The sequence below is a fragment of the Leptonychotes weddellii genome, chromosome 9 (genome assembly GCF_054177405.1).
Source record: "Leptonychotes weddellii isolate Sample4059 chromosome 9, ASM5417740v2, whole genome shotgun sequence".
Classification (NCBI taxonomy): Eukaryota; Metazoa; Chordata; class Mammalia; order Carnivora; family Phocidae; genus Leptonychotes; species Leptonychotes weddellii.
The window spans coordinates 29,279,370-29,306,633 of record NC_138377.1 but is presented as its reverse complement, the minus strand read 5'-3'; the positions used below and the strand labels follow the sequence as shown (position 1 = coordinate 29,306,633).

General features: G+C 43.4%; 1 protein-coding gene and 1 long non-coding RNA gene across 8 annotated transcripts in view; one reads left to right on the top strand and one right to left on the bottom strand.

The window, feature by feature from the left end:
• RAD51B (RAD51 paralog B) overlaps window positions 1-27,264 on the top strand; it is a 780,046-nt gene that overhangs the window by 668,806 nt on the left and 83,976 nt on the right. Inside the window, exon 9 of one of the 7 annotated variants that reach the window (XR_014148104.1) lies at window positions 11,086-11,314. The exons of 5 other annotated variants lie outside the window; for them this stretch is intronic. Coding sequence is in view for 1 of the 2 variants with exons in the window: in XM_081829429.1 (XP_081685555.1) it covers window positions 24,125-24,174 (50 nt within the window). In the remaining variant the exon portion in view is untranslated. Of the gene's footprint in view, window positions 1-11,085; window positions 11,315-24,124; window positions 24,649-27,264 lie in introns of those variants that run through there. One more of the 7 variants, XM_081829429.1, reaches the window with a different exon arrangement.
• On the bottom strand, window positions 751-27,264 carry LOC115943006 (uncharacterized). Its single transcript, XR_014148109.1, has 5 exons — window positions 26,752-27,264; window positions 7,008-7,115; window positions 6,273-6,484; window positions 1,101-1,142; window positions 751-860 (listed from the first exon to the last, which is right to left on the bottom strand). It is a non-coding gene; the product is annotated as an uncharacterized LOC115943006 (long non-coding RNA).

The following is a 27,264-nucleotide window of genomic DNA, read 5'->3' as shown; positions in this document are numbered from 1 at the left end:
AGAAGCGAGGACTGCTGGCAGAGTCAGCCAGTATTTACTAGGTGGCCCTAGCCTGGCCCGTGCTGTAGAAGAGCACTGACGAGTTAAGCAAGAAGGACAGTCCGAAGAGTTTACAGTCCGAAGTGATTAACATCACTAAAACGAGTAGACCTTATGTGTTGGGTTCTGATGATAAATGTAGGCTACTTTTATTTTTTGATTATATAAAAATGGAAGATACTCTGCAAAGCACAATTTCCTTACAGTTTATAGCGGCTAAAAAATGAAGAGCCCGGGGTATGCTCATGGTCTAAATCAGAGAGTGCAGGTTGGTTCCCACTGGGTCAGAGTCATATGACATTTTCAAATTCAGGAAATTTTTTTTTTTTTAAGATTTTTTATTTATTTATTTGAGAGAGAGAGAATGAGAGAGAGAGCACATGAGGGGGGGGAGGGTCAGAGGGAGAAGCAGACTCCCCGCCGAGCAGGGAGCCCGATGCGGGACTCGATCCAGGGACTCCGGGATCATGACCTGAGCCGAAGGCAGCCGCTTAACCAACTGAGCCACCCAGGCGCCCAAATTCAGGAAATTTTTAATAAAAATTCAGATTTCTTGCTTGTGGTTTCTGCCCAGCTCTTAAATCTATTTGACTTTGTGATCTCAGGCCTAAATGATTCACACATGACTTAGTGGTTGCGGGAAGACTGTACAAAGGCTTTCAACTTTGGATAAGTGGATTCTCATATAAACACAGAGAATATTTAACTTACTTGCGAGTTCCTAGGCATAATGCATAGGTTTATTTAAAAACAAACCAAAAAAATTGAAGATTCACATTGCCTTTGTTTCATAGTTTAGATCCGGGACCCACGAACATTTTCTGTAAAGGGCCAGATAATAAATATTTTCAGTTTTGCATCGCAGGTCATATGGTGTTTGTTGTAGCTACTCTGCCCCTGTAGTGTGAAAACCACCGTAGACAGTACATGAACAAAGGAGTGTGGCTGTGTTCCAATAAAACTTTATGAACACTGAAATTTGAATTTCATATAATTTTCATGTCACAAATTTTTTTTTTTGCCTTTTCTCCCCATTATTTAAAAATGCAAAAACTTCTTACCTCATGGGCCATTCAAAGAACAGGAGGCTGACTTCATCTGGCCTGTAGGTCAAATGGACATTAGATGATTGTCATTGTCAAGTCTTGGTCTTAGGCTTTTTAGACTGGACTAGCCCCAAAGGAACAAGCTAGGGTGTTCTGCCCTTTGTGTAGTGCAAGGGAATTCTCCTTTCCTCACTTTTTCATATTCAGAGGGGGCTGGATCGATGTCCTGCTTGAACATGGAAGTGCCAAGTTGCTCACCTTGCATTTCCCAAAGCCTCAGAGGCCAGTCTACATTTCAGACAGCCCAGGTGATGAGTGAGCCTTGTGTTTTCCATGAGGAACTCTATCCCTAAGCATCTATATCCCAGCCATACTTGTGCAGGGAAAAGGCTAAAATCTATTAATATCCTAGCTAGAAAGAAAACTATAAAATTACACATATATGCAAGCTTGTGTGTATTCTGCAGTTCAAAGTGTAGTCAGCAAAAAAAGCATGCATGCTATTGCACTGGGAGGAAATCGGTGTCTTTGAAATCAAATACCCTCCCGTTGGCATATCCAGGCTTGAAACCCTGCTGCAGCTTTTAGCTTCCACCACATGTTTACATTGGAAATCTCTCTGTGCGCATATAGAGTTTGTTCTCTTATGAAATCATGTCTCTAGGGAAGGATAATTTAAAGCCATTTCCGTTTGTTATGTCTGAGCTGAACTAGACTATTAGGGCTTGTTAACGCTGGATAAACTTGAGCCCTATAACTGCCTTCATCTGCAGATTATAGAATCTGTCCAACAAATTGCATTCTGATGTTTTCAGATGAAGGCTAAGCAAGCAAGGGCCTTTTAATTTATATTCTATCACCATGGTTGTCTTAGGAATCACAGTTTTGACTTTCATGCCTACTTGGTAGAGCATAGATGATATAACTCTTGAATGGGCCAAATCCAGAAGTAACTGAGACACTAAACGACATCTGCATGCTGCTATAGCAGAGCAAGCAACGGCTGGCCATCAGGAAACTGCTGGCTAAGCACCTTTCTTCAGAGTATCTCCCTTCCCCCAGCTTCAGCATAAATCAGGGTTAGGTCCACTGAAATAGCGTGTGTGGTCTGCATTTAGAAATTTCATTTGAAAATTATATTGTGGCAACCATGAGACAGATGGATAAAGTAAAACAAGTTTTCTTTAGGCTCATGTTAAGTAAATAGAATTATGTGAAGATAGACAGTTTCCCTGGTGGAGTGAAGGGGAGGTGATGGTTGCCCCAGGGTAGCTAACTCCCTCCACCTCCATTCATCAAACCCACTAAACACACATACCCTAATGCTGACATTTAAGTATTTGGCTTATTATGATCCTCCATTTTAGATAGTGGGATATTAGAAGATAGAAATCGCATCTGTTTGGCTTCTTTTAAAAAAAAAATCTAGCAGACGGGCTCCTGGGTGGCTCAGTCAGTCAAACGTCCAACTCTTGATCTCAGCTCAGGTCTTGATCTCAGGGCTGTGAGTTCAAGACCCACATTGGGCTCCATGCTGGATATGAAGCCTAGTTAAAAAAAAAAAAAAATTTTTTTTTCTAACTCTAGCAGAGCTGCCAGCATAGCTTCCATCAAGTCTTGAGTAGGATGGTACTGGGCAGTAGTGTGACGATGGACTATGGCATCTCCTAACTCTAGAATAAAGAAATCTTCTCGTTGTGGCTCCAACCTTATTAATGGTGCCTTAGCTGAATTCAGTTCTTTTCAGTAAGCCTGTTGAAGACACTGTCCTAAGTCCAGAGGTTGATTGTGGTGGGGGAGGGTGGGATGGGAGAGAGAGACAAATGAAACGTGGACCTTCTCAAAAGGTGACTGTGTATATGAATCACCCCAATCAAGTCCAGATTCAAAGAATGCCAGAAATGAAGGGCAGATACAGAATGGAGACATTGAAACTGGGCTTTGGGTGAGAATGAGGGATTTGACTAGCAGGAGGAAGGAGAATCTGTTAGACTGAGACAACAGCATAAACAAAATTCCAAAAGTAGGAAAGTTCAGAATGTGGAGGGAGCATGGGAATACACTCTCCCCCTGCCTTCTTCCTTCCCTCTTTTCTTTATTTAATAATTATTTAATGAACACCTGTGGTATACCACACAGACACGGCCACTGTCCACACAAAGCTTACAGTCTAAAGGAGGAGACAGCCATGAATCAAAGAAGCCCAAAGTAAATGACAGATTACAGCTGTGATCCTTACCTCAAAGGTGAGTGTGCATTGGCTAAGAGAGAGCATTACAGGAGAATTTTACATACTTCCCAGGACTTTGCTGGGGAGATGTCCTGTGGCTAGAGGGGTAAGTAGGTGTGGGTTAGGGGACAGCATTGCATGAAAACAGGTCAGAGTGCACACTGCCCATATGAGACACTCCGAAAGTGAGGATATGTGCCATCTTAGGTGCAGCTGTCTGGAGAGTTAGGAAGCACACCAGGATAGGGAATTGGTCCTCATTCTATGAGTAAAGGGAAACCATTGACTTGTTTCAAGCAAATAGTGGGTTGAAGTGTGAGATTTGCTTTTTGGAAAGGTCGCTCTGGCTGCAGAATAAAGAATTAGAGGCATGGGGTTGGGGGGACACCCAGGAAGTCCCAGTGGGAAGCAGATGAGATTTTCCAGATGGCATATTCGGGTTGTTTGCCCTGGGGTAATGGTGGCGGCGAGGAAGTGAAAGGAATGAATTCAAGGGCTGAATATGAGCTTGGTCTTGGAGTTTGTTGAGTTTGAGGTGCCTTTAAGACACTGAGAAGATATACCAGGAAGATATAGGGGTCTGGGCTGGAGATACACATTTCAGAGTCATCTCCCTGTAGATGGGATTCAAACCCTGAGTGTGGATGAATAAATGTTAGTTGAATGAATGAGCGATAGAATGAGTCAGGGGATGAGATTGGGTGAAGAGAGAACATAGAATAAGAAGAGGGCCTAGGGCGCCTGGGTGGCTCAGTCGTTAAGCGTCTGCCTTCGGCTCAGGTCATGATCCCAGGGTCCTGGGATCGAGTCCCACATCGGGCTCCTTGCTCAGCGGAGAGTCCGGTTCTCCCTCTCCCTCTGCCCCTGCTTGTGTCCCCTCTCTCACTGTGTCTCTCTCTGTCGAATAAATAAATAAAATCTTTAAAAAAGAAGAAGAAGAAGAAGAGGGCCTAAACAGCTATGTGATGCTGTATTTCTGTAACTATTCATTATCACTTGGGAGGATGCCAAAGCAAATTATTTGTCCTGTGGCTATTCCTCATGCCTCATATGGACATGTTCTAAAAGCTAACAAGTACCTGGGAAATGACCAGGCCACTCCCTTGCCCACATGGAGACACCTCTCCTAAAACCTTCCAATGAAGATGGTTGTTTGGAGTGTAGAACACTCCTTTCCAAAGAAGCACCTAGGTTCCTAGGCTGATGCCACCAGAGACTGCAACTGATCCTAATTGACCAGGGCCCTTTCTAAGGGGCATTAAGTTCAAAAGGACATTGGATTACCAGAATAGCTTTCCCTCACTGCTGCCTTGGGAATGGGCCTGGGGACTCCTCTCCACTCTCTTCCCATCCCCCTCACCAGGCACTGAGAGACAGGACTGCCTACCTTGTTGTGATTGGGAGGGGCTTACTGGTTTCGGAGGGGGGTGGTCTTCAGGGGTTTCTGGGACCCCTAGCAGTGCAAGCTCTCTGAGGCTCTTCTAGGTCTGCACCTGAACCCATTCACTCCTTTTTATCCTTTCTGAGGACCCCAAGGATTGGCCTGCCTGTGACCTTTGCTTTTACTGTCAGCAGGTAGGAATCTGATGGTGCTATTTCTTTCCCCATGCTTAGCCTACAAAGTATTGTCATAAAACTTTTCTCATCTTTCTAGTTCCTAAAGCAAGCACACAACTCTGGATGTTTCTAAGGTTTTTAATTACTAGCAATGTCAGAAAGTGGGTTAAGAACAAAACAACTCCATCTGGCCTCTTCCCTAACCTCTCCTTATTTTGTGTTGTTTTCCTGAGACCTAGGATGAACACATATCCCAATTTCTGAGGCCTGTTCTGGTTTATGCCTAATGTCTTTGGCATAATTGCCAATAGCACCTCCTTTACCTTTAAAAAATATAGGGGATAAATTATGGTCACCCTATTTAAGCCCATAGAGAAAGATAAAGTGATTAATTGATGGTAGTGGTAGGTTCACAAAAGATTGAGATCACCATAGTCTAGTGAGATCATATGAACCTGAGTAGCTTCCTTGGCACTTGGGCAAGATGAGATCAAAGACCAGGGTTGAGAAAGGTGGGTTTCCAGGCAGCCATGGGGTCAACAGCAGAGAGGATAAAAATTTGGAAGCAGAGGTGGAGCCAGGTTATAACAGAACAGAGAGCGGGGTGTTGAGGGGCATGAGCCTTGGCCACTGTTGTCTGGTTGTTGGAGCAGGAGGAACAGAGCACAGAACTGTCAACATTTCACTTAAAATTTTTCTGAAAAGCTGCCACTTTGGGGGAATGGTTCAGGAGGACTTTCCCTGTGTCCACATAGCTATGTTTCTAATAATAGGTTTCTGGGAAGCTCAGGCCACCCAACCTGGTGTAACCATGTGGGGTAACCCAAGCCCACAAGTCTCTAAGGGATGTACTTCAATCACGTGTACACAATATAAGAACCACCTGTGAAGTTAAACAAAAAACAAGTATGTGATCCTTTCTCATCACCACTTCCATGACACAAAAAACTGTTTACAAGTGTTGACTATAATGGTAATGTTTTCTTGACAAAGAGATGACTTGGAAAGTAGTGAAGAACTTAGAAAAAGGAGCCATAGTCACACTGTTTGTGGTACAGTAGATGTAGTGTGCCTATTATAAGAACTTTTGCATATTCTAATAATGATTTTAACTGGGCCCTTGGAAGTTTAAAAGCCCCCAAACCTTCTGCTGTCTGGTGGGGAAGGTAAGTCAGGCCAACCCTTGGGAACTTGCAGGCTAGCCTCTGGAATCACCTATGATTTGTGTGAGAAAAAGACAACTCAATGGTGAACTCAAGACTGAATTTTGAATTCAGAGTCCCATTTCAGGTTCTGAGGTCTGAAATGCCTTTGTGTAAGCCTTTTGGCCTCCGAGTGACTCAGTTTCCCTTTCTGTAAAAGGAGAAGATAATCCCAGTATGAGAGTAGTATCTGAGTACCTTTCAGCATTTAGGAAAAATTCCAGTGAAGGCTGTGAACTCTCTGGCTGCAGGGGGGACCGTGATGTACAGGGAAGAGGACTCTGTCTCATCACTGGAGGGGTGCATGCAGGCTGTCGCCAAGGGGATCCCACTCAGGAATAGTAGAGCCGGCATTCCTGTTTTGGTGATCCTCGTTCAAATATGTTTTTACATCCCACTTCTTCTTTTGCCTGGTGTTTGGAGACACAATTTTTTTTTTTTGTTTAACTCTTTGTATTGTGTAAAGAAAACATTAATACCAATCCTACTGGGTAATATCCCCAGAGTCAGCTGAATGTTCATATAAAGAACGACATTGTTAGAGTGGCTACATATGACAGTCCATTAAGTAGCTCTGCATTTCCCAATTGTTGGTTACTGAGGGTTTTTTCTATTTTTTACTATCATAAAAAACATTGTAATGACTATCCTTTTACATACAGATTTCCAAACTTGTCTATCTCCTTAAGATACATTCCTGCAATGATATTGATGGGCATGTTTCTGTTTTTATATGTACCGCCAGCTACCTGTCAGGAAGGTATCAGTTTGCATACCTACACTGGGGGGTTACATTTGTTTTCAGTCTTTGTGAACCTCTTATATGAAAATGATATCTTATAGTTGATTACATTTGCTTTCCTTTGATTGCTAGAGAGATTGAGCATCTTTTGTATGTTTATTGCTGTTTGTATTTTTCCTATTGTGACTTACTTGCTTATGCCATCTGAAAACTCTGGGAGTGCTCTGGTCTGGTTGGTCCATGGAATGCAGGGCCCGGACTATAAATTATTTGTCAGGTAGATTGCAAGATATGAAAGCCTATAGTAAAGAAAAAAATTTAAAACCATTAGAAAGATATTTTAAGAATATTCTATGACTTACTATACCGTGACATTTGAGTATCCTAAACAAAAGAAGACATTCACAACGCTAATTGGAGACGCCGATTCTAGAATTCTAGAGAAGGTGTCCCTGGGCTGTGCCCCTCTGCTGCGGTCCTAGCAAGCAGTGACCGAATTCTTGGAAACCTCTGCAGAGGAGCTGCCAGTTAGGAGTACCCCACCTGCTGGAAGCTGCCATCAGCCAGCCTCTGAGTTTTATGATGCGTCTGAAGTGGAAGTTTTACTGAATCCTCTCTCCAACTCACAAAAAACCATGGGGGCAGAGAAGAAAAAGAGAAGTCACCAACAGGAATAAGCAGACCTGTCTGAGGGTGGGGAATTGGCTACTCCATGGGGCAGCGGGAGAGTAAACTACAAAAGACATAAAGCACACCTCGCTTTAATCCCTTCCATCCGCCCAGGGCCCCTAGAAAGCTCATAAAATCTCCCTTTTTGGGTGATTGGATTCCTTTTAGCTCACGGGAAGGCAGCATGTTTTGTTGTTTTGGGGGATGGTTCCGGGGGGGTGGTGGTTGTGCATGGCAATCACTGGGGAGAATGAAGACGAAACCCCCTCTGTCCTTGCTTCTGGGTGCTGAGTGGTGAACACCAACAGCTGCTGCCTGGAAGCACAGGGGGGCTGGGCAGGAGCCTCGCAGCAGAGCCTGGCAATGACCTCCTGCAGAAGCCATGCGGATCTGCGTGGTTTTTCACCTTTTGAGGGCTCCTCTTGGCTAACTCAAGGGAATCATTTTGAATGCTGCTGGCAAAAATGTTGCTGGAAGTTGTGGGTGGTGGGTGGTGTGTTTTTTATTTCTCTAAAAAGAGTGGTTGTTCATCTCTGCCAATATTTAGAAGCTGGAACTGTCTGTTCTTTTTGTTTGAAATAGAGACAGTAGGGATGGGTCCTTTCAGAGACTGGAAGGAGAAAGAAAAAAAAACCCACAGTTTGCCTTTGGCCTGGGTACTTTTTAGTTGTTTACTTTTTACCTTTCTCTGTGTTTACAGGCTGCTGGGGAACACTGGGCAGCCTGGGCTGGGCTCCTTGGTCTTGAACAACAAACAAACAATCCCCCCCAAATTCTTCAGCAGTTAAAAGAGGAATCTCCTAAAATTCATCTCATGTTCCTCGTTCTTGACTTCCTGGTGAAGGTAGAGGTGAAAATGCTCTTACTCATTCTTCTCCATCCAGTGGCCCAGCTGCCTTTCGGGGGCCTTGTCTCCTTCTTCATCCGCCCCCCCGCCCCCCGCCCCAAACACACTCTTAAACTCAGCTGCTTCCCGGCCCCCAGCTCAGGGGCCTGCCTGTTGGGCTTCTCTACATTGCAGGTGCCACTCCCTCTCCTGGAATGCTTTCTTTACACCCTTCCCTGCTGAAGTCCTCTGGCCATATAAGGCTGTCCTAAATGCGCTGAGGCTTCCCTTCCATGGCTGACATCCCTGAGAGCAGGGAGCAACCTTGGGTGTGTAACACAATGCCTGGAGGGCGGTGAGAGTGGGGACCTTAGTATCCGCAGCGGCAGTAGTAACAGTAATAATGGTAATATGCTCTATGGGGCACATGCCACGTGCTAGGCACTGTCCCATGTGTTTCTCTCATGTATTATCCCTAATCCTCCCAGTTATCCTACATCATAGGTGGTATCATCCCCAGCTCGAAGATGAGGAAATTGAGGCTTAGGAGTTAAGAAACTCAGCCAGCGTCATACAGCTAGCAAATGACCGGACCAAAGTTGGAATGCAGATCTTACTCATTTCCACTCTATTTCCTGGTCTCTCCTTAGATGCTCAGGAAATATCTCTGGATTGAATGAATGGCCCTGAAATTGTTTTCTGAGCCTGGGGAAGTCTTTCTGATGGCTTTTATGCTTGGTCCTTTAGCTGGGTTCCCTAGACCCTTAGTCGCTCTCCTTCTATACCTGATATCATCCTGTCTCCTGGTTTTCCTCTAGGAACCATACCTTCTCATCATGTTATAGCTCCAGGGCTGGGGATGGAGCAAAGGGTAGCCTCCTTGTCTCACATGTCTACTTTCCTCGAACTAGCCCTTATTTCCCTGATCTCTTTTCAGTCACCCTAAATAAATAAGGGTAAATTAAATGAAGTCACTGTTTTTATAGATCCAGAACAGTTGAAGATCAGCCGTATCATATGGGTCAAGCTAATACAGGGCCTCTGTCAGAGGCCTTAAGACAATGCCTGCAAACTTCCCTCACGGAATAAGAATTAAATACATATAATACATATAAATGACCCCTAGTGCCTGGTATGTAGTGAGTTCCCAAAAAATGTAAATGTTAGCTCTCGTCATGTTTATTAATCCTTGAATGGGGTACTAAAATTCCTAAAAGGGGGTGAGACTAGGGAAATACATTAAGATTAATAATTGCTACAACAACTAATATTTAATAACTATATGCCAAGCACTGTTATAGGAATTTTTCATGTGTTGACTCATATTCTTAATATTTTTTGTGGGGGGGAGAAGCAGAGGGAGAGAGAGAATCTTTTTTTTTTAATTAACATATAATGTATTATTTGTTTCAGGGGTACAGGTCTGTGATTCATCAATCTTACGCAATTCAGTGCTCACCATAGCACATCCCCTCCCCAATGTCCATCACCCAGCCACCCCATCCCTCCCCGCCCCCCCCCCCACTCCAGCAACCCTCAGTTTGTTTCCTGAGATTGACTATGTTATGGTTTGTCTCCCTCTCTGGTTTCGTTTTATTTCATTTAGGAGAGAGAATCTTAAGCAGGCTCCACTCCCAGCATGGAGCCCAACGCCGGGCTCGATCTCACGACTCTGAGATCACGATCTGAGCCGAAATCAAAAGTCAGACGCTTAACCAACTGAGCCACCCAGGCGCCCCTTGACCATATTCTTATAACATAATTATAATTCTCACAACGGTCTGATTATGTGGGTACCATCACCAGCCTCATTTCCCAGGTAGGGTGGTGGAGACAACAGAGAGGTTAATTTGGGGAGCTTGGGTCCCAGCTTCTGGTCCTGGAGCTCTTTCATAATCATCCCACTCTGAAAAATACTAAGCCTAGGGCCTAATGGAAACCTAATAGAAAAGTACTATACCAAATCCTTCTCATTCTTATCTGTCATTTGTATTTTCAGGGGACTGAGTGTATCTGTGAAAGCCCTCTGGTGCTCTTGCACGTCCCCAGGCACCGCCAGGAGGAAGGAGGGCAACCCAGAGACGTCCGCATTCTTGGGAAACAACTCAAAATGGGCAGGACCTCTGTGCACCAAACCCAGCTTCGCCAAACCAGTATTTCCCAGGTGCCAGGCTGCTGCAAAAACCTGTATTACCACAGTTGAGGCTGTTTTGTGAGGAAAGGTTTTTGGTACAAAATTGTTTTTCATATTCAGCTACCCCTACCGGTCTCATTACCCTTGAGACTGCAAAATACCATGCCTTCATCTTTACAGAGACCAAAACAAAGCCTAGAGATAAACTCAATATTTGCAGCCCTTTTTAAAAAATAGGTACTATGCACTGAGCAAATATTTGGTGAATGAACATAGGTGATTAAACAGTCAGTAAAAAGAAATGTATATAGCCACACCTTCCATATTTGCTTAGGAAATGCACACATCTATAAAAGGAATTTCATACATAAACTTTATGATACAGTTATGTGTGTATATGTGTTACTCTATCATATTTTATTTTAATTCTATTTATCCATTTTCTACATGCTCCCCAGTGTGGAGATGGACCACCTTCGGGGGCGCGGGCTCCCACTCCCGCATGCTGTGCTCTGCTCCCCTTGCCGTTTTGCTTGGCACCCTGTGGCTCACAGAGCTCTGTGGTTCAGGTCGGAGGGCTAGGAGCAGAGGAGCAGAGCAGGTGTCATCTCTGAATGGTAAACGTGATGCTCTGTCTCAGTGTTTCCAGCAGCCTTGTCACCTACCAGGGAGCCCCCGAAACGGAGCCTGGTGGCGGTGGCGGTGTGAATTGTCTCTGTGTGATGTCTCTGTGTGTGAGGTCTCAGTGTGTGCGGAAGGTAGAGGTGCCGTCTTACGAAGACTCCAAGCCTGCCCTTCACTGTCATGCTTCTGCGTGCCCACACGTAAGACGGAAATCGCTTGAACTGACAGAGCTCGTGGAAGAAGAGGTAAAATCGATGCTGTGTTAGGGTGAGCTCTGCTGGGAAAAGCCCGCGCCGGCGGGCTGCCGGCTTGTTTGCACGCACGCACTTGTTTGCACGCACGCACGCGCCCTGAGTGAGAGCGGGGATGCGCGGCTTCTGTCTCCAGTGCCCAAGCACAGTGTGTGGCAGAGGAAAGGTCTGCTCAGTACCTACTCCAGCTCGGCTTCACCATCCCGCGCTCCTGACTCCTTCTCCTCCCCCTGCCTCCAGCTGCCCCCTCTCTGGGCCGCACCCCCTTCGTTTGTCCCTTGCCCCCTCCCCGGCTAGCCCACTCCCCCGCCTGGCTCTCCCCTGTCCCCTCCCTCCGCCACCACTCGCCCCGCATGGGCCTCTGGAGGGCCCCGTCTTGACTCAAGACACCCATTAAACAAAGTGAGACACTAGCAGTCACTGGGCACTTTGTGAGGAGGGCCAATTAGAGGCCAGATTGATCAGGACGAGCAGCAGGACATCCAGAAAGACGCTTTGCTTCTGGGGAATGGGAGCTTAATCCCGTTACTGGCTGGCTGGAGACCCCTGGGGCCCGCTCGCCTCCTTCCTGCTGTGCCTGGGGGGATACCATTGGAGGGCGGCGGCGCCCCCGCCCCGGAGGGCTCCGCTCGCCAGCAGCCCCCCTCTCTCCCCCGGCCCCCTCGCTTCTCTTTTCTTTTGCAGTGACACACACTGCAGTGCTTCTGAGGTCATTTGTTTCCCACAGCCTCACAGGGCGCTGTGGCAACAAGGGGGACAATGATCTCTCCCAGGAATGATGGGAGGCCTTGTTTGGCCTTAAATAAGCCCCTTCAAGGGAGCAGTAAGGTCTGTTGTGTGTGTGGTTTGTTTGTGCAGAAAATCCTTTTGCACGTAGTTCCAGTGTGAAGTACTCAGGCAGCTCCAATTGAAGACATAAAGAATCTTGTGTGTGTGGGGGGGGGGGGGTTTAATTTTATTTTTATTGCTGTTTTGAGACCAGGATCGTGTTTTCCCTTCTGCCAGTTACCCTTTTCCCACTCATGCTCCCTAGACCCCAGCGTTCTTTGGATAGTTTTAGGCAGGAATTGGCAGGTGTTGGGGCAGAGGGATGCCTCTGTCTGCATGTTGGCATCTGACTTCCCTCAGCTGTGGGGAGGCCGCTCTGGGGTGAGTGCACCAGGGATTTAGTAACCCGGCACTTTTCTCATCCTATCCTGGGCCCGAAGATCGTGCTTGGGACTGGATACCCAGGGCTGGAATTCACAGCCAAGTGAAAATGAGGTGGGAGGAAAGAGTACTTTGTGGGTTGCCTCAGAACAGACTGTCGGCTTTAATGCCAGAGCTTCAGGGGACTACAAAGGAAGGCAAAGGCCTGCGAATGAAATATGGACTATTGGAGTCAGGTTTTGTGTCCAGTTTAGCTGTTTAATGAGGAAAGATGTGAGATGATGTCTACCCACACCTTGGTCGCACTGCTCATGCTGTCTCAGACAATGTACATATTTCATCTGGAGAAACTGAGGTTAGGTGGCAGAATAAGCCTTTCCCAAACCACATGATGAATTTCAAGCCTTGAGATTAAAACCCGGGGCCTTTCGTTGACCAGATCGTTAACTAATAAGTATGATCTATGAATTCTTTCCTCTCGTTCCCAAAACAGGATACTCTCTCATCTGAGCAGTATGTATCAGAAACTGTATGACTGCCTAAATTCTACTTTTAAGCTATCTTTTCTTCCTTTGCTTTTTATCAGTCATATCTCCAACTGTTTATAAAATTTTGTCACCTCTTTGACGTATCAGATGCAAAAACTATTGGCTTTATGATTGGGCCACTGGAAGAATATAATATTTTTTCCCTTCCCTTTTCATTTCCTGACTTTTTTCCAGTGATAATTTTAATACATTTGTGAAATACTCAGGCAGGAAGGAGAGTTTTCCAGATGTTTCTGTTGATTGCTGTATTGCAAACACAGAACAGTTCAAAGACTGGTATCACTGTTTGGTAAATTGAAGAAACATATTTTTTTGATAACTACTTATCCTTGAATTTAATAAACATTCCTAAGATGAACTTTTCTCTTAACAACCTTAGTGTCGTTTGAATTGTTCACAAATTCTAAAGTGGGAGTCCTGGAAATTTTGGTACATAGATTGACATCTTGCCTTATTTCTCTGGACCATCTGCTAAATGCTTATTCTCAGTTGTTCATTAGCTTCAAACAACAAACACACCACAGTCCATTCCAACAGATAGCCTGTGTTTCTGACAGTGAGAGGACATTGGCCAGACCATCTTCTCTCTGGCCATGTTGGAAGTGTTCCAGTCTTAGCTAAAGTAGACCGACTCATGTTTTAATATTTATTATAAAGGAAACAACAAATATAAACAAATAAAAATCACTAATATAGGTCTGTGGCAGAGGATGAACAGTAAAAGAAAACTGCTGATCTACAATCATGAACAGGCCACCTTTGGAAATGTTTGACTCTAAGGAAATGCAGATTGTGCCTGGTGGAGCTGCCTTCCCTCAGGGCTCATCCAAACATATCCCTAGAGGTTCCTTGCCTACTGGCAAATTCCACTGCCTCTTCCAGATGCATGGAAGATGAGTTTGATTAAGTTCAAAATGGTAACCAAAAATGTTGAATAGCAAGAAACTGCCTGTGGTAGCTTTGGGAGCTGGTAAGTAAATAACAGGCTGTTGTCCCACACCCTAGTTGAATGCTCTCAAGAGGTTCTTATGTTGCTCGCATTAGTGGGCATGTAAATGAAACCCCTGTTGGCCTTGGCAGATATTGGCCTCTTCTGTGACCTTGTTTGACTGAAACAAAAAGTCATTGGTGGAACAAAATTTCAGAGCTCTGAACTTGGTTGAAAGAAAAGGGCAATTCTCTGAATTGGGTAATTGGATCACTCTCCCAAGTGCCCTAGGCTTATATCAAACATATAAGAAGGGGATTAATAACTTCAGTGTATAAATGAGCTTCAGGCGGCTTCCAACTGTAACATTTCACTCTCAGGAGCTTTAGGACATAAAAACAGATTTTTCCAGAGCATTTTGAAGTGCTCTTTATAAAATGCAGGAAGGGACTGCAGACTGCTGTGGAATCCTTTTAATTGTGTCTGGTCCAGTGTGATGAGCAACCTAAAAGCCTTTACAAAATGGCCACTTAATAAAACCGTTCATGAGTTGTATTGTTGGAACTAAAAGATGATGCCAATAATATTTTTCAAATTGTGCTTGATACTCATTTCCTTGGTAATGGTTTTATTATCTAGACTAAATTAAATGGTATCTATGAAACAGAAAGCTCACCATCTTCCGATTTTTTATAGCTGATTTGGAGGACCCCAAGACTCACCACAGACCTATATCCTTATGCGTGAGTTGTAAGGGGTCATTTGAAAAGCTGAGAACTTTTAAGAATTAGTTTATTCATTAATTTGCTTACTTGATATTTATTTAATACCTACTATATACCAGACTTGAAAATAAAAATTAAAAAAAAACACATAAAGTAGAGTAAGATCCATGAACAGATATTTGAAATTCAGGCTTATAAGGATTGAAGGAATGCATGAGAAGGGAGCCATTACTTCTTAGGAATGGGGAAGTCCAGAGAAGGCTAATGGAGGTGACAAGAGGTTAATCCATGAGGCAGAAAAATGGAGAAGAGTATTTTAGGCAGAGGACTCAGGACTGAAAAAGGTTACTCAGAAAGGCTGTTTGTGATCAGTATGACCCAGATAAAAGATGCAGGCCAAAATTGTCATCTTCTCTTGGAGGAGAGGGATCAAGAGGTGTTTCTGTTGGGTCCTGAAGAAATTATATTTTTAGTGATGGAGGCAACTGCTGGGGTCACAAGTTGGGTAGAAAAGGAAAAGCAAAGGAAAACTTCTGAAAAATGCATTGTTTTGAAATGTATCTTTAGAAGTATGAATATTCTGAGACCTCTGGCAACCACATAGAAAAGAAGAGCTCATGGGGGAACATTCTAGAATTGATTCTTATCTTAATGGCTGTTGATCTATCTGGATGCCAAAAAGTGTTTGCAGAATTCTACTATTTATCTATCACTGATTCAATTTAAAGGTAGTGTTTTTTCACTAAAAAATATTACTAAAGCTGGGTAGAGTTGCTTCTAAGAACTAGAACACCAGATAGCTAATCAGAAAAGGAGTTATCTTTAATCATGCCCCAAGTATTTATTTTCATTTTTCTCTTGCAATTTTTACAGAAACCTGTAAAGTAGCTATTTTACCTGCATAGTCACAAGTGAGTAAACAGCCTCAGAGAAGTTAAGTAAATTCCTCAGAATCCCAGGACAACCAGTATGAGACAAAGCCTATGTCCTCCCTCTTAGGCATTCTCTTTCCCACCAGAGCTAAATCTTCAGACTTATGTCCACCTACAAGAGTAAAGGCAGACATTTGAATTCTCTCCTATTTGTTTTGGTTTTGTCACTGATCATGTTTTTCTTCCTATAGAGATGTGTTTCCTCTTCCTCCTCTTCCTCCTTCTTTCTATAATACCTGGATGCTTCTAGCTGGAAGCGGCAAATAGGTTCCATCTTCCATTCTACTCCAAATGGTCAACACTGGTGGCTTGGGCTGCTGTATTGTAACTGTCTAGCAGCAGCTCCCCTGGGCTCCATGTGGGGGTGGGAGGGGCAGTATGTGTGCTGCATATCTGTTATCAAGGCTGCTGCTTTAGGGTCTTTACTTCACCGCCAAAGTGGTGAATGAGATAAATCACTTAAAGTCCTAAGACAAGAAAGCCATGCCTATTTCCCAAAGTAGGGAACATCCTGCTGCTACATAAAGAAAGGAAAAAGAGCAGTGACTTTATAAGAGAGATGTGCAGTCTAAGAATTAGAAGGGAAAGTCTGAAGGAGGCTAAATGAAATAGATTGCAAACATCTGAAGGGTGACTGCAAAATCACGTAAGGATTTTGTGGCTCATTTTCGGGGTGGCTGTGGAATCTGTTCTTCTCTTTTTTTAGTTTTATTGTATTTTTTTCCCTCTGTGTGCAACAAAATGGTGACCACAAAAAGCAACAGCCTCCTACATCCCTTGGCCGTACAGTTTAGCCAATACCCAGCTCTCCTCCCTGCAGTCAGCTCTGGCTTGTCCTGTGGAGGCTGGTGATTCATCCCTCTTGGGACCTGAGACATGACTCCATATTGATATCACCCATTGGGCTCATTGCTTGAATCCCCAGATTGTTCGTGTGTTTGTTGACTTTTCATCTAAAAATAAAAGTCACTTAAGGCAAATAGCTTAGTGCCAATGGTTTTGGCTATTTGTGAAAGTTAGAAACTCATTTAGGAAACCACCATCAGGATTTTCTTGGCATTGTATCAGGTTTGGCATGTTGTGCTTCAGCATACCAGCTCTTGCACAGATTGAGGCCACTGAGTTGGATTATGGAAAGCCTCCCTAGGAAAATTAGAACTCAGGAAGTAGTATTGGTGATCCACAACATATTGCTATATTTTCTAAGGTTCTCTTCTGGTCATACCATTGTTCTTTCTTGGGTAAAATGTGAAACTGGTGTGCTACCCTTTTGATGGGAAAAAAGTGTTAGCTGCTTGGCTTTGGAATTTTGGGGCAACTCAGTCAATGACTTTCCTCTTCTGTAAACTCCTATTCTTTAAAATGGGTGCCACATCCTTCATTTTCCCTCCCGAGTCATTATACATTATTTCTGGCTGCTAGATTCCATTCCAGAGCCTGTTTCATCCAAGTAATGGATGGAATAATTGTAATGACTAGCTTAGTACAAGTTGCAAAATTGGAGACCTAGTCATCTCTCCGGGTCATACAGAAGTCACTTCTGGACAAAAACTGCTGTATACAATGTATATTTTTAAAAATGATCTTTCTTCTACTTTGTGCTGCAAAAACAAACTTTGAGGGGATGCTTCTCCCACAGGATATGGAAATGGCCTTGGGCCACGTCCAGGGTTACTGACACAGCTGCTGTTTCCTGCAAGGGACATCCCACATCCAGAAGGGGAAAAAGACAAAGTTAAATATATAGCAAGAGGGTAATGACTGAACCTATTAATGAAAATGAAAGAATTTGCCTATTACACAGTCTGTTTGTAATAATATACAGCTATTGGCAGGAATTACAGTTTATGTTTAGAAGACATATTTAAACTCTTTCCCAGAGGGCAACCAATCCAATATAACCTAGCAACAACATCATCTACTTATGGTGCCTAATAATTTCAAAGTTCCTTTGTATATCTAGTTTTATATTCACAATGACCTGAGGAAGCTGGTGAGTTGGATGGAGAGGTAAGCATGGACTAGGGAATGTAAAGCAAGGGAAGGAGTTTAGACTTTATTCTAAGCATGATGTAAAGTTTTAAGCTAGGGATGGACATGACATGATATACATTTTAGAAAGATCGTTCAGCTTGCTGTGTGGAATATAGACTATAAAGGGGCCAGAGTGGAAGCTAGGTGCTAGTCAGGAAACACAACATTAATGCAGGTGAGAGATAATGGTGGCCTGGATGGGGTGGTTATGGTGGAGGGGGTGAGAAGTGGTTAGATTCACAATAAATTTTGAAGAAACTACTTATAAGAACTGCAGATAGATTGAATATGAAGTATGAATATTAAAAAAAAACACAAGATTGTCTCTAGATTTGTCTCAAGAATTGTCCTAGATGACTCTGGGAATTTTTTTTTTCTATGAAGTTCCATGGAGTTATTATTTAAGCCAAAAAAATCTACCCATGTTGAGAAGAGCAGATTGGATGGAAGAGAGTAGGGAGGGATTTCTGTCCTAGAAAAGTTGAGTTTGAAATGTCTGTTAAACAGGCAAGTGGAGATGTCAGGTAGACAGCTGACTATATGAGTCTGGAGGCCAGGGGAGTAGGCTGAACTGAAGATAGGAAAGGGGCTAAGGACTGATCTTGGGAGTACAGCAACACTTAGGAGCCAAGAAGAGGGGAGATCTTTAAGGAGACTGGGAGCGAAGGGATGGTGAGGTGGGAGGAAATCCATGAGCATGTGATTTTTCTGGAAGCCAAATGAAGAAAGTCATTCAAGAAGAAAGGAGCCAGACCTAATGCTGCTGAGAGATCAAGTGAGGTGAGGACTGAGAGTTGACCCTTGGATTTGGCAGGATACAGTCAATGGTGTCCTTGAAAGAGTGTTTTTCAGGGAAGTGTTGGGGATATAAGCCTACTAGAATAGGTTGAAGAAAGAATCAGAGGTGAGAAAGTAAAAACAGAGGGAAGGACAACTTTTTAAATGTGTTTTGCTATGACTAGAAACAAGGAAATGGAGAGGTAGCTGGAGAAGTCAAAGGTGTTTTTATTTTGTATTTTTGTAGTGATGAACATAATTAGTAGAAAGGGAAAATGTGATAATGTTGGAGAGAAAATAGGATACCACTAGTGCAAGGACCTGGAGGATGTAGGAAGGGATGGGGTACAAGTCCATGCTGATTAGGTTAAAACAGGTTGAAGCAGGACTGCTTATCGATTGGAACAGAAAAGAAGGAAGACAACAGGGATATAACTGCAAGCAGGCTAATAGATTTGGCGATGTGAGGATGACGTCGTTTTCTTCTGATGGCTTCACTTTTCTCAGTGAAATAAGACATGAGATGGTCAGCAGAAAGTGAAGAAAGGAAAGGGAAAATTGGAGACTGGAGAAGATTTGATAGAATAGTCAGACAGTCTTTATACTTTGCCACCACTGCCTTTGATTCCTTCATGGTTTCATGAGAAAATAGATGCTAAGTCTAGACTTGGTGATTTACTCAGCAGAGAGAGAGTCCAGCATAAGATAGGACTCCCTAAGTAGTGCCGCAGCTCACAAAGGAGTCAAAAGAGTCAATTCCGGTGGTTCCCTTAGCAAAATCGAAGCTCTATTGGAGCAGGGAGAGAGTATGTTTTTAATCACTATTATGTCCCTAGTGTCTGGTATTGCATGGCTAATGATTGAACATGCTATGAGCTGCAATTAAAATGCATCCAACCTTGTGTTGTGCTTCCTTGGGTCTTCTAATGGATGTTGGCCTGATACAGTGAAAGGTTCTGAAAATGAATCCATGAATGCATGTATGTTTCTTACGGTAGAGCCCTTGCTCTTCTCACCACTGTGCAATCTCAGTGATGGAATTGCTTTTCTATTGTTGGGAAAACTGAGGCACAAAAGTTACCTTGGCAAAGACTTTTGCAAGTCAGTGGACAATTTGTGACATAACCGAAATCTTGAGATTCTCACCTTTATAGCCCTGACCACTTAACCACCTTGCAGTCCCAGTGGGGTTATAGCTTTCTATAAATCTGGTACTTAATCATTTAAGGAGATGGCAATTTATCTTAAATACATACCTTATTATGGATGTGACACACTTAGTACAGATGGTCTCAGAAGTTTTTCCTGGCTTCCCCTACCCTAACAGTATCTAGTAGGTTAATGTCAATATTAGCTTTACTGTTTTAGGTAACTTTGGTATGCTTCTCATTAGCTGGAACCGTAAAGAGCTCAGTTTTACCTGCGCTAAGGGATCGCTAAATTCCTATTGGCATCTGAGTGTGCAGTCCCCTGTCGAAAGTGAGGTCATGTTTCTCCTGGATTGTGCCTGTATCTGATGAGCCTGGGCTGGCGTGACTCCGAGACAATGAAATCATCACAGCCATTAGCTCACCCGGGCCCTATTAAGATGTGGCCTGGCTTTCCACCCATTTCTCTGGCCTGGAAAAACTGACACAGTCATGGTTTGTGAAGGTTAGTGGAGAAGGAGCTGCTTCCACAACCAAAACGGCACCACCCTATGTAGACCTGGAACTGCTCTGCAGCTTGATCTTGGGAAACGGCATTCAGGAGCCGGGGTGCGAGGGTTTTCCTTAATCTCCTTGTGCGTGATGGTAAAGTTCAATTTGCCTAACGCGCTCTTTCTCCCATCCCAGCTTCTGTGGTTAATGGGTCACTCTGGAGCAGTGGCTTCCAAACTCTTCACTGTTTATTCTATTTCTCTTTACAGACCCTGCGTTTTGAACGTGTGGGCCTAGTAGACAAACTGTGATGGTTAAATAATGATTCTGTTTCTTCATTGACACCTGGTGCTGGACCTTCTGCCTCTGATCTCCACCCATCGTGTTTTCTCAGAGATGCCTTCCCCTACCAGGTGCACCTCACAGAGTACCCTTGAGCTCATCCACAGAGTTCTTTGCACAATTACAACTAATGATTTGTGTAACTGCTTATCTAGGCTGTGAGCTCTGTGAAGACAGGGACCACACTTGTCTTGTTTGGACCGTGTCTTTTACACGGCTATTTCCCCAGTGCCCAAGTCTTTGCTTGACATGCAGTGGGTACTCGAGAAACCTTTGTTGAATAAATTAATGAATTAGCTGATTTGATTCCGGTGAAAAATAAAAGGAATTTCTCCCTTGTTTTGGCTTGGGAAGCCTTATGCCATGTAAATTTGACAGGATTTTTGAACTGTTGACAAGAGCTTGAATGAAAATCACCAAGTTTAGAATGATGGTTAACTCTTGTTGGGAGAAAAGATAATGCCAGTGGGGAGGGATTACACAAGAGGCTTTCGGAATATCGGTAATGTTCTGTTTCTTAAGCTAGAGGATCCCTCGAATCCAGGGGCCCCAGACCTACTCCTGAACTAGAGGGACATGCCAAATACACCATCTGCTATTTATTCCATGTATACCCAAGGCAAAAGCCAAAGGGCCAGCTAAGGATTTTATAAAAGTGAGAGTGTTATTAAAGTGGCCTTATTATGCTATAGCTCTTAAGACTGTTTGCCTAAATGCCTTGACAAATACCTGTTTTTCCCTGTTCATATCTTTGAAGACATGCGAAGCCACTGAGAACAAGCTATGCTGTCTATCCTTTTGTATCTACTACTTCTTGAACCCATCTCACTTTCTTAAACCACCTGTTGAAACTAACCCAAATTAAAAACAAAAACAAGCAATCACTCAGCAATGGCTAGTTGAATACCTACTGTGTGCTTTGTGTTATAAGCTATAATTAGAAGGTTGAGTCCTGTCCTGAGCTTCCTGGGGACTTCTAGTGGATATCATCATGTAGGAAGGAGAAATTTATCAGAGAATGGTCTGATGTCAGGGCAAAGTTTTAGTCTTTCTTCATGATCTGATACCCTCCTATGTGGGTCACCGTCTTTAGAAGTATCAGAGATATCTTGGAAAAGTCACAGCACCTGCAACACACTTGGGCAGGGACCCAAGTGGGATAGCTTGTACTGCATTGCTCCCTGGCATTCAGAGACCACCTGATACCAGAAGCTTGCTAAGCCCAACCACATGGGAATGTCAAGGGAGCGGGCCCAGTCAGCCTTCTCATCAGATTGCAAAGAAAAGTTGCTTAATAAATCAGTAAAGCTGAAGATATTCTTGGCAGTTTAAATAGGCAGAAGGAAGACCATGCTTTCTGTAGTTTCAATGAGTTCATTATCCAAAGGCCAGAAGTGACCAAAATTGCTGATGGGCTAATTAGATATAACTCAAGGGCCATAAAGCTTCATAAGAGTCATTATGTGGGAATATTAATAAAGCACTTGAGTTCAGCTCCGATTAAGAGGGAGAATGCGTCCAGGGAAATTGCAAGGTAAAGCCGGAGAAGGTAGATAGTATGGATATTACTGGTCCAAAATGAAAGGGTTTAATATATTTCTGAGCTCCTAAAACAAGATTCCTAGAAAACGGATTCCCCAAGTCTTTCCCAGCTTTCAGATAGGATGTAAAACTAGAGGCTTTAATCTTTACTTGTGGTTGTCTAAAAATCTACCCTATTTTTCTTAGGAAGGGAAGCAGTTGCCTTAACACCTTGGCCAGATTCCCAACATGTACAGGGTGGCCCATTTAAAACAGGCCCGTGGATGCTTCAGAATGAGGAAAGGGGTTTGTTGTAAAGCATCATGTGGATGTGGGTGTTTAATGAACATGAGCTGATTAAATTGGCCACCCTGAATTATAACCTCATGCCTTCTGCAGTTCCTCTCCAGTTTTTAGCTTGAGATGGTATTCTTCCTACTTTTCTGCCCAAACTTGTTAGGCAGAAATTCTACCACTATTAAAATTGCTCGTGCTTTCCACCCAGAGTTTCTTTGTTTCAATGGTGAGCAAAAGAATCTGGTCTTGGAAATACCTCTCAACAAATTCGCTCTCTGAGCCGCAGTGATGTCCTGCATCGGCCACACCCACATCACCTCCCCTTCAAACCTTCTTGCCTCCATCTGCTTCCCTGTCACTGGCTAACACAATACCAGTATCTGTCTGGAGCAGATAGCGTGAGCTCTGCCACAAACAGAGGAGGCCTTGTCTAAAGATCGAGAGTGCCCTGCTGTAGAAATAGGCGACCTGGGCTTATGGTTCACTTTTGCTAATAGCCATGTGTGTGGCTTAGGAGAGTCACTTTGTCTTCACAGGCCCCGAGTTCCTTCATCCATAAAAAAGAAAGGGTGAGACAAAAGTCAGTATTTCTCAAACTGGAGGCTGCAGGTATTTGGGGTCTGCATATTCCATGGGATTTTACATTCTTTATGTGTTTACTTGAAAGATATCATAAAGACAATACTTAGCAATTAAAAGACATTTTTAAAAAGTAAATCTTAAGTTTCTTAAGTTGATTCCTGAAACCTGGTCTGAGGTTGCCTAGGCGCTAAGTTCTCCTGGAGGTTTTTAAAAGTGTTTTAGATGTCTCAAATAATTTTTTTCCCTTCCAAAGGAGTCCATATATCACTCCAATTTGAGAAGCACTGGACTGTTCCCATAGGTTCACAAACTGGATATAGAGGTGGGACAAAATACTAGCTTTAACTCTCTTATCCTCATCCTACCTGACATAATTAGTTGGGGACCACCCCAATATGTTGAAGTCTGTTAGCACATGAGCTTCTTTTTGTTTTCATAACTGAAATATTCCGTTTTCAATCACTGTGTATTAATTTACACAGAGCATGTTTCTGCCAATAGCTATTTCTCGTTCCCTTTAAGACTAGGATGATTTAATTTACTGGTGACTGATCTCATAGAGCCCACCTCCCTCTAGAAGAGCTTCTGGGTTGGTTGAAGCAAAGAATTGAGCTACTCTTGTCAGTGACCTCAAGACTGAGCAATCATGACAGTAGTTTATGTCTGCATTCCACTCTTAACAGACATTCTCTCTTTTGATTCTCACTGCAGTCTTGTGGGATCGATGAAGCTGGTAGCTTGATGCCCATTTCACAGATGAGGACGCTCAGACTCAGAGAGGTGTCTTGTGGGAACTCAGTTTATGTGTTCTTTCCAACAATGCATCTTCATCCAATACCAGCAACAAAGATATATTGGGTAGCTATTTGCCATATTGTGTTGTTCCACTGTTATTTGTTCTAGGAAATCCTAAGTGGAGCTTCTCACTCAAGGATAGACTGACATTGCTGGGCTTACTCAGCCTGACAGAAGTCACATGCCATTATTTACCAAAGACCCATAGCCGGTCTCACCCAGCCCAGTTCCTGGTACATGGAAATTACTCAGTAAATATTTATTGGATGATGAGTGGCTGAATGAATACATCTAAAAAAAAAATCATTCTATCATCCTTCTGATAAAAATTTATACATCAGAGATAATTTTTGCTGCACAGATTTTTGCCAACATTTTTTCAAGTTGGAAGTCGAGAGGATTTGCTCCACGACTGCTAAGGACTTTAAAGGGAAAAGAACAGGGAACTACTGAGAGAGAGGTGCACTGGGACACCAGTAGAGAAAATCCCCTTTCTGGCTTTATCTACCTTCCTGTCTCTGATCCATTTCCTAGGCCTCAGAGTGGATATGGGAGATGATGTCACTTGGTCTGCCTGGAGTTAACTGAAATACTCACCCCCACCATAGGGAGAGGAGAGAAATGCTGGAGGTATGTGAAGTGTAAGTGGAAAGGCAAATAAATGGAAGCAAGTTGGAAGGTTAGAATGGAGAGCAGAAGAGTTGGTGGGAAGACAATTTCTGTGGTGAGGATCAGTCTGAATGGGAAGGGAAGAGATGTTTCGTCTGCTTCTCCTGCAGTGTGGTTTGGCTTCTTTCCCGTTACGTCCCAAGAGAACTATTAGTGACCAGAGACATCACATTTTAATCAAGGCAGCTCTTGCTGGACTGGTTGGTGAGCTAGGCTCCCGTGGGTGTGGTGAAGTTGTAGCAATGAAGAGACAGGCTGCTACTCACAAAGGGATCCACTCACCCTCTTCTGCTGTTGGTTGCTTCTGTGGTATCTATAAACATACAGTGTGTGCTCACATACTCATAAATGCTAGTTATTGTCATCTGATTGCATTGTCTATGAAAGTGGATTGCCTGGAAAAAGTCATCCCACTTCATTTGTATATACTCATTTGTATATACTCATATACCCTGGAACCACTTCCTGAAATTCCAGGCTTTTATTTTACTGTCATTCCCTTAAATTGCCTCTTTCTCAAAGCCCCAGGGTTCTGGAGATGTTCCTAAAGATGTGCTCAAAGTGGGCTTCTAAGCAGCTCCTGGAAACCATGTAGCATTGTGTGGCTCTGCTCGGCCAGTGAGGAGGCTACTTTCCCTCCCAATCATTCCTCTCTGACAGGGGTTTTTGGTCATCTCAAAAAGCTAAGAATGTGAGGGGGCCAAAGTGAAATTGCAGAGCATATTCACTCAGCCAAACTGAAACACACATGATTAACTGACCACACACATGGTCTCAGAATGACATCTCACTTGGGGAGTAAAAGCCAAGGATTGTGGTTAGTGCCCCCGCAGGCCCCAGATGGTTGGAGTTAATATACACCTGTGCTTTCTGCCAGGTAGTTTTCATCAGTTTCCTCAGGATGTCAGTGTGTGTGTGTATAATTAAGAGTATTTAATCATATTATAATTCCCCACAGAGAGATGGAGCGGGGGATGGAGCAGGGATCATTGGCTTTTACGGCCTCAGTGAGAGTCATCAGTTGAAAAAGCAACAGAGAAAAGCCAAGTCTCTGGTCTGTGTCTGTGCCATAACTCAGTCAGGAGTCAGCCGGGCACCCCCCGCTCCAGTGTCACTTCAGTGAAAACCTTATCCCAAATCTGTAGCTGCAGTCTCAAGGTTCTCGGCGTTAGGTTAGAATACTTGAATTGCAGGAAGAAAAACGTTCTAATTCTACTTCCATCAAGGCCGTGTTTTGTGTAAACCCACAGAAGGCAACCTTCCATTTGAAAGAGTCGTGGCTCAAGGCTCGTAAAAATAAATGAGGTGGGCACTTCAGTCACTTTAAGTTCCATCTGATCAGTAGGGGGAATTTAATTGGCATGTGTTGATAGGCTTCTAAATTAAAAGTGTGGAATCTAAACCATGAAATCATTGTCTTGTTTATTCTGAATTCCTCACTTTTTCCAATTTCCCTATATATTCTCTTTTCTTCATCCTGTCAATTGCCAAATTTAGCTGCTGGAATTGATCTCTTATTTTGGTTGAAGGAACCAAGTTGCACTGACAGGAAGTGGCTTTTCAGAATCACACAGCTAGTTAGCGAGTTAGGATCTGGGTCACCGGAATTCCAGTCTTTCCACTTTACCAGGTAAGTCATCTTGGGGAAATATATTTTTACCTGTTTCTTGGAAGAATTTTATTAACATAATATGTAGGGTTGGTGTAAAGCTGTTGAATCCCTATGTTGTACACCTGAAGCTCATGTAGCATTGTGTGTCAACCATACTTTAATTAAAACACACACATACACACTTCAAAGACATGTTCTACTGATGGTGTGTTGATAGCTTCCTGGGGGATGAAGGTGGCATGATTAAAGCTGAAAGGACTCCTGGGGACAAGTGGGAAAAAAAAAAAAAAAACCCTCACTAGCACAGTGTCACATGGCTCTTTTTGGCCCAACTGGGCCCAGGTCTGTTGGCCTTTAGATCACACCACTATACTTTCTGATACCAGAAGGCCTTGTTTACAGTTATTATACTCTTTTAATTTACTCTGATTCCTCTTCTTAGATAAGAAACCACATCTGGAGAAAATCAATTAATTTTTAATTTGCTCTTAAGTTTCCCTTCCCTGGAAGCAACCAATGCCTCTTGTTAGTTGGTACTAATTCCCCTTCAGCATTTTAATCTCTCTGGATACTTGTGAGTTGGAGTCTTATTAAACAAGATAAAAATATGTTTTACAAGCTAATTATTTAACTTTTCAAGGTATCAACCATAAAATTATAACAGCTCTCATTCAAGCTTTTTCAGAATTTTTAGCCTAACCACATATACTGGTATACCAGTTGTTCACAACCCAGGGTGATATTGCCCCCCAGGGGACATGTGGCAACATCTGAAGTCATTTTGGCTGTCACAACTGGAAAGGCATCCTACTGGGGTCTACCCGAGGATACTGCATAACATCCTACAATGCACAAGACAATGCCCACAATCAAGACTTACCTGGCCCAAAATGTCAACGGTGCTGAGGCTGAGAAAACCCTGTAGTGTATGATACGGACATACACAGAGTAAATGTAACTGAACTAGCTGCTGGTTGTTTATCAGTTTCACTTCTTCAGGATATCCTCCACAACCAGGAGGCTGTGCCTAGTTACTTCCCATGAAAGACAGCTTATCCTCAGGGTTGGAAAGTGTGTTCCACAATGAAGTTCTACTTCCAAGGAGGTTGTATTTGGTTTCCTCAGAGTGTTACTCTCTGCACCCACTGTTCAAAGTCTCCACCAGCATATTTTGCTGCCCCTCATTATCAGGCATATAATGAGGGGTAGAATACAAATATTTCCCCAGGCATCATTTGGTCTAAAGTTGAACCTACCAGGTGGTAAGCTGCAGCTTCTTACAACCGATCACTTGTACTCTGTGTAAGTCCCAAGGCCCGTTCCAAGAAGACAGAGGTGAGCAGGTAGCCCCGGAGAGGTTCACTGGATGGGAAGTTTGGGGTTGTGGGTAGGA